The 12,486-nt window shown below is 44.7% G+C and overlaps 1 protein-coding gene across 1 annotated transcript; it reads right to left on the bottom strand.

Moving 5' to 3' along the window:
• Positions 1-519: 519 nt before the first annotated feature.
• Positions 520-7,477, bottom strand: kiaa0930. Its single transcript, XM_061075744.1, has 10 exons — positions 7,085-7,477; positions 5,338-5,486; positions 4,276-4,380; positions 4,049-4,126; positions 3,868-3,969; positions 3,420-3,560; positions 3,059-3,247; positions 1,775-1,934; positions 1,472-1,627; positions 520-1,176 (listed from the first exon to the last, which is right to left on the bottom strand). The coding sequence occupies exons 1-10, from the start codon at positions 7,284-7,286 to the stop codon at positions 1,136-1,138; spliced, it is 1,323 nt and encodes a 440-aa protein (XP_060931727.1). The 5' UTR covers positions 7,287-7,477; the 3' UTR covers positions 520-1,135.
• Between the last annotated feature and the right edge of the window lie 5,009 nt (positions 7,478-12,486).

Here is a 12,486-nt window from a genome sequence, read left to right on the forward strand (position 1 = left end):
TCAGCGTGGATACATTCAGCTGGATAAACCATAAATACAAGAATCAAAACAAACCCAATAATTCACTTTAAATACAACACGAAAAACACTTTGATCGACTACGGCCTCGAGTGCAAATCTGATCTGAGCCGATGAAACCAGGTGACAGAACAGTTTGAAACTGGTTTAACGTTCATCACAACTTTCAGTCCCATGATTCAACTTAAGCAATGTAAGTGAAGTTTCTGTCAAACGACTTCTGAGTCACGTTCCTGTTTTTTATTTACTGAGAACAACCTGGTTTCATTTTATCACTTCTAACATCATGGTTTTTCTTCTTGAAATATGAATTTTAGTTTCCTTCAAACTTGTTAAAGTCAAAGATGTTGAGTCTGAAGTGAGTTTCTACTCAGTGATGATACAGTTTGACTTTTTACAGACTTTACAAACAAATGTTAGTAATACATTTGTAAATAAATCTTTTTACTGTGAATAAGTCAGTTAATTAGTTTTATTAATAATTGGAAAAGTTGAATGATCAAATTTGTATACTTATTAGTTTAATATTCAGGTTAAATCAAGTCAAACAGTTTGTGGGACAAAGTTTAAAAACATGAAAGTTGAATTAATATTTAATTAGTTTGAACAACAGAATCAACATAAATTAAAGTTGTGATGAACATGTAACAAAGTGACTGGAACTGAGCTGTGATTGGCTCCTTAGTGAAGTGACCTCATCACATGTTTGTTGCCTCGGTGACCACAAAAGAAGTGTGTGTGTGTGTGACGTGTGTGTGTGTGTGTGTAACGTGTGTAACGTGTGTGTGTGGAGGCGTCTCAGTGACAAAAGCAGCAGAATATTTACACATGAAACAAACGTTCTTCCTGATCAGAGTTCAGCCAATGCCTGCTCACGCTGAGGTCATGTGATCCTGTTTCCATGGAGATGATCAATCCATACAGCAGGAACTGAGAAGAAGAGGAGGAGGAGGCACTTCCTGAATGGCTGGTTTGTTTGTTTGTTTGTTTTTTTTGTTTGTTGTCGTCCCTCCGTCTGAAGCAGGTGTGTGTGGCGTCTCCCTCTGGCCACCGGAGGGCGCTGCTGTGTCTCTGGAGCCTGATGCAGGAGGCACTTTAGAGTCTCGACTGGCCGCCGCTACGTCATCAGGATCGGCTTCTGCCGCACCTCCAGGATGTCTGACGCACACACACACACAGACTATGTTTATTTCAACACACTGCATTTCCCATCAGCCCCAAAGGTTCAGACTAAATGTCACTAAGTGTCCTGTCTGACATTCTAAAAATGTAATAAACTTTTTACTTTTCCATTTGTTTGAGTGTCTGTTTATTTATACATTTATATTAAATATGTTTTAAAGTTGCATTAGAAAAACATTGAAACTAACCATTGAATCTAATGTTTAAAAACAGATGTTTTACAGATGATTTAATTAGATTGTATTTATTTAGAATAAAGTTGTGCCCTCACCGGTGGTGATACGGTGCAGCGGCAGCGTGACATACGTCAGGTGCGAGTACAACAGGAAGTAGTCCTCGCTCCGGTTCAGTTTGAGCCACGAGCCGACGAGCGAGCGTCCGGTGCCCGAGAGCGAGCGCGAGCGAAGGTTCGAGGTGGCGTGAAGTTCTGAGGAAACACAGGTAATCCATCTATTCAATTTTCTTTAATCACCGTGTGGAAAAAATCTGATGAAAAATGTTTATTAGATGTTTTGATTTTAAACTCATGAGTATTAATCAAATAAACGGTGATGAAGATGATTCCTTGTTTTACCTTCGTCTTCCTCCTCCCTGAAGAATTCCTCGCTGTCATTGGCCGAGTGAGATTTCTTCATCTCAGCGATTCGGTTTCTCGGAACCTTTCGTCTCAGAGACGGCGAGAAGAAGGAGGGGCGGTTCCTCTCCGGGGTGGGGGGGGTGCTGAAGGAAGTCACCTGTTGGACATACACAGAAACACGGAGATCAGGTTCACGGTGAAGTGATGAAGTTCTTCTTCAGTAACTGTACACAGGTGTAGTGGTACTTTTACATTAGAACTTTTACTTATGTACTTTCACTTCAGTCTAAGAACTTGAGCTGTGACATGTGACACCAGCTGACGTCTCAGAGCGAAAAGAAACTTCTTCTGAAAACTACTAATTATTGAGTTGGTTCATAAAGTAAAGTGTGAATAGAAACTTGTTTTGTTTCATCAACTATTCTTGATGAACTTCTCACGATAAAAACAAAACAAATCATTTCCACCTGAGAAGTCGTGAGTGACCAGCTGACTTGGTAACCTTGGTAACAAGGAGTCTGACTCACATCTGGAGGACGAACTGTGAAACGATGAATAATCCAGCCAGCTGTATTTATTATTGATCGTGACCTGATTTCATCTCGTGTGAGTCGTGTTCGAGTCTCCGAGCCGCAGACGTTTCTCTTCTGCTTCAGCGAATCACAGACGAGAGGAAGTGAAACTGAACTCGTCGGCACTTCTCCACCTCCACGTACAAACATTGTTAGATTTGGACTTCCTGTTTTCAGAGGATTCCTAAAATGCATTTTAGTAAAACTCTGCCTCAAAATAGATTTGAAACCAATTAAATTAATACAAATTCTAAAAACAGTGAGAGAGAAAACTCTAGAAAACATAATAAATAATTATATAATAAGATTCCATTGTTTTATGTCACAAAATGAAATTAAAAATCTTCAGTTTTTTCCATGTAAATAAATTACATTAAAATTAAATTTGAACAAAGAAACAGGAGAAATGTGATGAAGGTGAATGACTAGAGGATCCAGAACGGAGCCCTGAGGAACGCCCACTTCAGAAACAGGTGCAGCTGCTTCACATATGATGAATGAAACCTTATTATTAAATGTTTTAAATATTTGTTGCTCAACTGGCGATCGACCTAAAGCAACAGCTTCCTGCAGCTTTATTGTAAACTCAGCGGCTGATAGAATCCACTTCAGGAGATTAACTGAGACACTTTAACGTTAACAATCCAGTCTCTGGTGTTTACAACGGAATTATTTCGTTGTATTTTAATGTGTGAATCCAGTTTCTCACCCTCTCGTGCAAGGGGGACACGTGATCCTCCTCCGTGCCACAGGGGGAGGTGTCGCCCGTCGGGACTCTGCTGACGGCCATCTCTGCGTGACCTTTGCCCTGCGGACCCTTCATCCTCACAAACTCCATGTTGTTGAACTTGTAGAAGCCGAAAGACATCCGCTGGGCCATCTTAGCAGCGACGCTCACCTGCAGGGACGTGTGCGAAGAAAATATTCATTTGTGACACAAGATCCAATTTTAAAGAACGTCTCATTCACGAACATCTTAGCACGTTGCTCAATGTGGCTTCTTTGCGTTAACGAGCTAAAATGCTAACGTGGTTCAGTTAAACAGATTCAGACAAGCTGAGCTTCCTCACCCGGTTGTCGTAGACCTTCTTCAGCGCCTCGTAGCGGATCGAGCCCTGGAAGATGACGCCCTGGAACGTGTTGCTCTTGTCGCTCGCCACCAGCTCCACACAAACCATCTCGCCCTCGCCAACCGTCATGTCGCTGAACACCTGCATCAGAGAAGAAAACCTTCACTGCCACCATTTCACCACATGAATCTCTCGGCTTCCGGTTTTTGTGGCGACGCAGGTGAACGATCAGCAGCTGGTTTAGCATTTAATCGTTTTTTAATCCCGTTATTTCACGTCTTATATTTTTATTTTCAGGACAAAAACATGCGTCACACAGAACAAACATCGCAGGTAACAGAGTTAATAAAGATGGACGACATGACAGCTCCCTGAAGTGAAGCAAATTTCTCTCAGTCTCCCCCTGGTGGCTGGCTGCAGTGGAGGTCACACAACAAAAGGTTGTTACCTCATCAAAGTTGTCGATCATGAAGAAGATGTTCGGGTAGCTCATCTTTGACTCCTCCCCTTTACTGTCCATAGCGTGTTTGCTGGGGGAGGCAAACACTTCCTGTGGGAGGAGGAAGTTAGAGAATAAAGATGGCTGCCGCTGTGTAACGTGACAGGTTTCAGCCGTGGTCATGTCTCACCTGACATTTCTTCTTGTGGATGTGGATGTCTCCTGCATCTGAGCGCGTGCAGACAGCGCAGGTCACCACGTAGTCCAGCTGCAGGAAAGAGATCAGACACATGTCAGGCAGATGTTCAGGGAACGTCTGGAAGGTTCAGCAGCTTCATGTGATGCGTTTAGGGACCATCTGCATATTTCATATCCAGACAGTAAGCTGCCAGGTGGTTGATGTTTCACCATCGTCACCTTCTGCAGGATGAGGTTCAGGTAGACGCTCTCCTCCCAGTCGATGTCGGGGTCCCCGAGGCCGGGCAGCTTCTTGGAGTCCCTCCTGTAGACCTCCACCTCCACCTGGAGAGACCAGAGGACATCATGACGCTGCTGACCTTCATCACGGGATCGGCTGAGCTGCAGGCGCCTGGTGGGCGAGCAGCTGATTCATGTGTGGATGAAAACAGCCGGGTCGGATAGGAACGCACTGAACAGGAAGCAGGAGTGTTGAGGTCACCTGTCAGTTCAGTTGAACGTCAGGAACATGGAGGAGGCAGCAGGTCGGACTCAGGTCAGACTGTAACAGACGCTCCTCCATTAGCTCAGTGACGCCCCCTACATCCCAACACAGGCTCATCGTGTTCAACGAATACGTGTGTGTGTGTGTGTGTGTGTGTGTGTGTGTGTGTGTGTGTGTGTGTGTGTGTGTGTGTGTGTGTGTGTGTGTGTGTGTGTGTGTGTGTGTGTGTGTGTGTGTGTGTGTGTGTGTGTGTGTGTGTGTGTGTGTATGTCTTGCGCCATCGTCAGTCCTCGACTGTTCAGAGGTTAAACGTCTGCAAGGACGAGACATGAAGTCTCCACACGTCGGGATTCATATCACTCACAAGCGGTGTAAGAGCACAGGGGCGGTTGGCATGGCAACACTGTTAAAATATGAATGTGCACAACGGGAAGTAATTGTTCTTCAATAAGAGAACAATAAGAGATGAGGATGACGATGATGAGGGGGGATATTTAACCAACCTGGACACAGAACAATAATGTGTAACCATGGCGACCAGGGACAGGTGTAGGACAAAAGGCAGACGAGAGCTATTCAGAGGATGTGATTAGAGAGAGGACGAGACAGAGGAGGAGGGGCAGAGCCACAAAAACTCTGGGGAAACGTGACGTCCTCGGTTACTACATCCACAATCTGTATTTTTGAAATTTATATTCGGATCTTTAAATCTGTCTAATTATTTTACTAATTACATGATTTTAATCTTATTAATAATGATATTCAGTTTGTATTTTAAACACAAGTGGTGTCTTCACCTTTTTGCCGTCGCCGTTGTCTGTGCTGACGTGGTTGAGCTTCCTGCGGACGTAGAACAACATGTCGTCCTGACGAGGAGCCAGCTTCTCCATGAAGTAGGTGGAGAACATCCATGTCCAGAACACAATGCGGTCGTCCTTGAAACAGCCTGAGGAGAATAAAACTGTTCATTTACTTTATTGACTCAACACAAACTAACTGAAATCAGCAAAGAGCAGAGAACCGCCGACAAGACCAAGCTTCAACAGAACCAGGATCTTTAGAACCAGGATCTTTAGAACCTCCTCTAGGAACCTCTGTATTGAACAGGAGACATTACATCATTTAAACCATCTGACAAGGTCTAGAAAAAAACTAATGAACTCCACAACCACCTTAACCTCTAGAACCACGATGAGGACCTGGACCCAGTGACGTCCTCAGTGACCACAGAACCAGCAGAGCACCTCTGGAACCTCTGGAACCTCTGGAACCTCTGTAGGTTTCCAGTCAGCTTTATTTAAATTCCCTCCTTGTTGACGTTTGTTGTTTGTCAGTTGTTTATTTCTTGTTGAGTGAAGCGGGTTCGGTTCAGCTTCAGAGACTAAGAGAAAAGTCCTGATCTATTTATAGCTGCATTTGAATCCAGCTTTAAAAATACATAAAGTGTGTCATGAAGTCTGGAGAACGAGTCCTCATCTGTCACCATGAGTCAGGCTCGGTCTGCTGGGTTCTTCACTCCACTTCTAGAGCTGTGGGTCTAGATCAGTGATGCTCAGTCAAAGCTCCACTGACCTGGAAGAGAAGACGAACAAAGAACCGATGGATAAAGAGAAACCTTCAGAGGCGACTGGGACACTGAGGTTGAAGGTTTGAGTTCCATAGTCATGATTCACATTCACCTCCAGAACATCTTCTCCTTATCTGTGGAACTCCAGATATAGACAGCATCTCCCTAAATATAAACCTCAAGAACCATATTAAATAGAAACCACCAACAGGATCCTGAAGGCCTCATCAATGAGAACATACTAAAGAATGTCCTAAAGAATCATTAGAACCTCTCAAACAACCACAGGAACCACATAAAGAACAGGAGCTTCCTCATCTAAAGACTCCTCAGTGACCACAGGAACCACGACCTGAGGAAGCTCTGCTCAGGATCAGGATCAATGAATCATCAAGATCTGCCTGTGACCGTTTGCAGCAGCTCAGATTAATTAATTAAGAATCCGGATTTAGAATCAGGTGTTAGTTTGTTTTTCTTCTTCTTCCGATAAACAAGTGAAACTGTTTGTGTCTGAAAACTGAGACTCGTGTTGAGATGAAGTCACAACACCGAGAACAGAGCTTTGTTTCTTCATCAGGACTTTAGAGACACACATACAGACTAACACAGACACACACACAGATACACAAAGAGAGACACACACACACACACACACACACACACACACACACACACACAGTGTTTATCAACCAGGAAGTTTAAAAATACTAAAAATCACGTCTCAGTTTTTCCTGTGGAGCTGCAGCAACTGATGATGTCACTGATCACATGACGTAATGACCTCACATGTGGTGAGAAGTCACTGACAAGTGATGTCATTCACTTTGTTTGGTTCTGGACCTCTATGACCCCCCCCCCACCCCCCCCCCTCTCTCTCTCTCTCTCGTGTCTCTCTCTCCTCTCTCTCTCCACCCCCCATCTCTCCCCAACCTCTCTCCCCAACCTCTCTCTCCCCCCTCCAGTACGGTTCTGCTCACCCAGTCCGCTGATCTCCTGGCGGATGTTCAGTCGGTTCCTCTCGTCGCTGATCGCTTTCAGCATCTGCTGCAGGGACCCTTCCCTGTCTCCGTCCCCCTGGTCCCTCTGCTCCCTGTCTCCGTCCCCCTGGTCCCCCTGGTCCCTGTCTCCGTCCTCCTCCACGGGCCCGACGGCCTTACACAAACCGGGGAAAGACGCCATCTCCGCACCGGGATCATGACAGTCCGGTGTCCCCTCCGACGGCCCTGTCCACGTCCCGGTCCACGTCCCGGTCCCGCCTGGTTCCTGCTGCGGTCCCGGGTCAGATCCGGGACTCGGGTTTGCCTCTGCTGAGGAGCCGCGGGACAGAGCGGACAGGTCGGGAGGACAGGTCGGGGCAGCCCGGGCGGGCGGTGCTGACAGAGCGGGGGGGGGGTTCCTCACACTTCCGGTATCAACACGAGGCTCTTAAAGAGACAGAGCATCTGGGGTTGGACTTTTATTACATGTAGTTATTTATTATTATTATTCATATCAAATCATAACTCTTAATAAAACCAAACCCAGAATTGAAATTTGTCATAAACTCTGATTCAGAAATCCTCATTAAAATAAATTCATAATTTATTAATTTAGTTTAGTTTTGGACACTGAAATAAATCCGGTTAAATTCTCATGTTCTTCTTAATCTGGATTCTCCGGTTCTCAGCAGGTCGCAAATCAAACGCACCCCGGCCAGCGTAATCAACGGGCTGGAGGAGCGAGCAGGAGAGTCCCCGCCCGGCTGGAGGAGGGCGGAGACACTGTCAGTACGAGGAAATATAACAAAGTGAAATATTAATAAAACGAATTTAACGCAAAATTCTCCTGTTTTCATTGGTCCAGACTGCGTCACGTAACCCCGCAGGAAAGAAGATGATTTCATTTAACCGACTAAACTCCGCCCGCCCGGACGAGGCTGTGCCGCCGGTTAAACCCGGATCCTTTAACGAGTCCACCCTTTGTCTGAGACAAAAGATGACGTCATTGTGTCAGAAATGTTTATTTATCTTCATTAAGTTTGTGACAAAAACTGAAGTTTATCAAGATTCATCAAAAATGAAATCAACACATCTGAGATTCATATAAAAAACTAGGGCTACGTTGTAGCACTTGCGGGCCCGAGCACCTGCACGTTGAAGCCTGTTGCGGTCGGGGGAGAGAGCGGTCGATGACCAAGCGCACGTCTCCACGTTGGATGCGTTTTCCTCTCTGTGGCAAGGATAAAAGCTTCACTTCCTGTAGCCACCAGGGGGCGCTGTGATTTTAAGTCATGATTTCTGTGTAGATGTCATCAGGCCGGGACTCTAGTCTTACATGTCTAGTTTGGAGTTGATTGGACAATATATGTCCGAGTAAGGAACCTCATGTTTTGATGGCGTTTAATCAAACTTCGACGCCACGGTCACACGGCCTTAAAACCATATGAAGATCTTCAGGGGGGGGGGCTGTTGATACACACATGTAGTTTGAGTGAGATAGAACCATGAACACTGAAGTTACAGCATTTCGTGTTTCACGGCGAGTTGATGAACTTTGACGCAACGCCACGGTCACACGGTGTGACGAAAAAACAATCCCTAAATCATTTTTTATCTCCATCTTGTTGTGATGACACTCATCTGAATTTAAAGTTAAACTGATGAAAGCCCTGGGACAAGTACATCAAAGTAAAAATGTGGAATATGGTCAAAATGGCCACTGAATCCAAAATGGCGGGCTTCCTGTTTGGTCTAACATATCGATCCAAGAGACTTATTTGTTTGTTATGAAAAGACACATGCCATACTCAATTTTTGTACATGTCGGCCAATCGTAGTGCTGGGGCCGACCTTTAGGGGGCGCTAGTCAGTTTTTTTGCCACGCCCATTTCTTAAAACCATATGAATATCTTCAGGGGGGGGATGTTAACACACACATGTAGTTTGAGTGAGATGGAACCATGAACATGGAAGTTACAGCAATTTCGTGTTTCACGGCGAGCTGATGAACTTTGATGCCACGCCATTAATACTGTGTTTGACGAAAAGTCACAGTAATCTTATATCTTCATTATCAATGTCTTGAGACCCATTTGATAGAGTTTGACATGGTTGAGGTCAGTGGATGAGGAGAAATACATCCAAGTGTAAGACATGCAAAAAAAAAGACATTTCCTGTTGCCACCAGGGGGCGCTGTGATTTTAAGAAATGATTTCAGTGTATATATCTTCAGGCCGGGACTCTTGTCTTATGTGTGTAGTTTGGATTTGATTGGATCATGTATGTGCGAGATACAGAAGCTCGTGTTTTGATGGCGTTTAATCAAACTTTGACGCCACGCCAAGGTCACACGGTGTGGCGAAAAGTTGATTTTTTAAGTCAACTTTTTTCTCCATCTTGTTGTGATGACACTCATCTGAATTTGAAGTTGATCTGATGAAAGCCCTGGGACAAGTACATTAAAGTAAAAATCGCCAAAATGGCCAAAATGGCCACTAAATCCAAAATGGCGGGCTTCCTGTTGCGTTTTTCATAATGCCCTTTGTGACTTTTTTTCATGATTAGTCACGATACACCTCTTGCCCGATTTTGGTGAAAATCGGTTATGTGGAAACCTAGGGGCTGGGTTCCAGGGGGCGCTGTTGAGCCATTTTGCCACGCCCATTTCCAAATACACCAGAATACGTAAATTTTCACCACTCTCTAATTTTCTGCAAAGTTTGGTAAGAAGTTCAGCATGTTAAAGCCCTCAAAAAGCCAATTCACTTTAGTCACAATAATAATAATAATAATAATAACTAGGGCTACGTTGTAGCACTTGCGGGCCCGAGCACCTGCACGTTGAAGCCTGTTGCGGTCGGGGGAGAGAGCGGTCGATGACCAAGCGCACGTCTCCGCGTTGGATGCGTTTTCTTCTCTGTGGCAAGGATAAAAGCTTCACTTCCTGTAGCCACCAGGGGGCGCTGTGATTTAAAGTCATGATTTCTGTGTAGATGTCATCAGGCTGGGACTCTAGTCCAACATGTCTAGTTTGGACTCAATTGGACAATAAATGCTTCACTTCCTGTAGCCACCAGGGGGCGCTGTGATTTAAAGTCATGATTTCTGTGTAGATGTCATCAGGCCGGGACTCTTACATGTCTAGTTTGGACTCAATTGGACAATAAACGCTTCACTTCCTGTAGCCACCAGGGGGCGCTGTGATTTAAAGTCATGATTTCTGTGTAGATGTCATCAGGCCGGGACTCTAGTCTTACATGTCTAGTTTGGACTCAATTGGACAATAAACGCTTCACTTCCTGTATCCACCAGGGGGCGCTGTGATTTAAAGTCATGATTTCTGTGTAGATGTCATCAGGCCGGGACTCTAGTCTTACATGTGTAGTTTGGACTAGATTGGACAATATATGTCAGAGATACAGAACCTCGTGTTTTGATGGCGTGTAATCAAACTTCGACGCCACGGTCACACGGACTTGAAACCATATGAATATCTTCAGGGGGGGGGGCTGTTGATACACACATGTAGTTTGAGTGAGATAGAACCATGAACACTGAAGTAACAACATTTCGTGTTTCACGGCGAGTTGATGAACTTTGACGCCACGCCATGGTCACACGGTGTGACGAAAAAACAATCCCTAAGTCAATTTTTATCTCCATCTTGTTGTGATGACACTCATCTGAATTTAAAGATGAACTGATGAAAGCCCTTGGACAAGTACATCAAAGTAAAAATGGTGAATATGGTCAAAATGGCCACTAAATTAAAAATGGCGGGCTTCCTGTTTGGTCTAACATATCGATCCAAGAGACTTATTTGTTTGTTATGAAAAGACACATGTCCCCATAGATTTTTGTACATGTCGGCCAATCGTAGTGCCGGGGCTGCCCTTTAGGGGGCGCTAGTCAGTTTTTTTGCCACGCCCATTTCTTAAAACCATATGAATATCTTCAGGGGGGGGGATGTTAACACACACTTGTAGTTTGAGTGAGATGGAACCATGAACACGGAAGTTACAGCAATTTCGTGTTTCACGGCGAGCTGATGAACTTTGATGCCACGCCATTAATACTGTGTTTGACGAAAAGTCACAGTAATCTTATATCTTCATTATCAATGTCTTGAGACCCATTTGATACAGTTTGACATGGTTGAGGTCAGTGGATGAGGAGAAATACATCCAAGTGTAAGACATGCAAAAAACAAGACATTTCCTGTAGCCACCAGGGGGCGCTGTGATTTTAAGAAATTATTTCAGTGTAGATGTCTTCAGGCCGGGACTCTTGTCTTATGTGTGTAGTTTGGATTTGATTGGATCATGTATGTGCGAGATACAGAAGCTCGTGTTTTGATGGCGTTTAATCAAACTTTGACGCCACGCCAAGGACACACGGTGTGACGAAAAGTTGATTTTTTAAGTCAGTTTTTTTCTCCATCATGTTGTGATGACACTCATCTAAATTTAAAGTTGATTTGATGAAAGCCCTGGGACAAGTACGTCAAAGCAAAAATCGCCAAAATGGCCAAAATGGCCACTAAATCCAAAATGGTGGGCTTCCTGTTGCGTTTTTCATAATGCCCTTTGAGACTTTTTTTCATGATTTGTCACGATACACCTCTTGCCCGAATTTGGTGAAAATCGGTTATGTGGAAACCTAGGGGCTGCGTTCCAGGGGGCGCTGTTGAGCCATTTGGCCACGCCCATTTCCAAATACTCCGGAATACGTAAATTTTCACCACTCTCTAATTATCTGCAAAGTTTGGTAAGAAGTTCAGCATGTTAAAGCCCTCAAAAAGCCAATTCACTTTAGTCACAATAATAATAATAACTAGGGCTACGTTGTAGCACTTGCGGGCCCGAGCACCTGCACGTTGAAGCCTGTTGCAGTCGGGGGAGAGAGCGGTCGATGACCAAGCGCACGTCTCCGCGTTGGATGCGTTTTCCTCTCTGTGGCAAGGATAAAAGCTTCACTTCCTGTAGCCACCAGGGGGCGCTGTGATTTTAAGTCATGATTTCTGTGTAGATGTCATCAGGTCGCGACTCTTGTCTTATGTTTGGACTCAATTAGACAATAAACGCTTCACTTCCTGTAGCCACCAAGGGGCGCTGTGATTTTAAGTCATGATTTCTGTGTAGATGTCATCAGGTCGCGACTCTTGTCCTATGTGTCGAGTTTGGACTCAATTGGACAATAAACGCTTCGCTTCCTGTAGCCACCAGGGGGCTCTGTGATTTAAAGTCATGATTTCTGTGTAGATGTCATCAGGCCGGGACTCTTGTCTTACATGTCTAGTTTGGACTCAATTGGACAATAAACGCTTCACTTCCTGTAGCCACCAGGGGGCGCTGTGATTTAAAGTCATGATTTCTGTGTAGATGTCATCAGGCTTGGACTC

The sequence above is a fragment of the Limanda limanda genome, chromosome 1 (genome assembly GCF_963576545.1).
Source record: "Limanda limanda chromosome 1, fLimLim1.1, whole genome shotgun sequence".
NCBI classification, from domain to species: domain Eukaryota; kingdom Metazoa; phylum Chordata; class Actinopteri; order Pleuronectiformes; family Pleuronectidae; genus Limanda; species Limanda limanda.

Excerpts from the sequence above, each read along its gene's own strand:
- kiaa0930 (XM_061075744.1), bottom strand. The coding sequence starts at position 7,286 with ATGGCGTCTTTCCCCGGTTTGTGTAAGGCCGTCGGGCCCGTGGAGGAG. Across the intron at positions 5,487-7,084 it reads CCAGGAGATCAGCGGACTGG|GCTGTTTCAAGGACGACCGC; the intron begins GTGAGCAGAACC and ends TATTCTCCTCAG. Across the intron at positions 3,970-4,048 it reads TCCACAAGAAGAAATGTCAG|GAAGTGTTTGCCTCCCCCAG; the intron begins GTGAGACATGAC and ends CTCCTCCCACAG.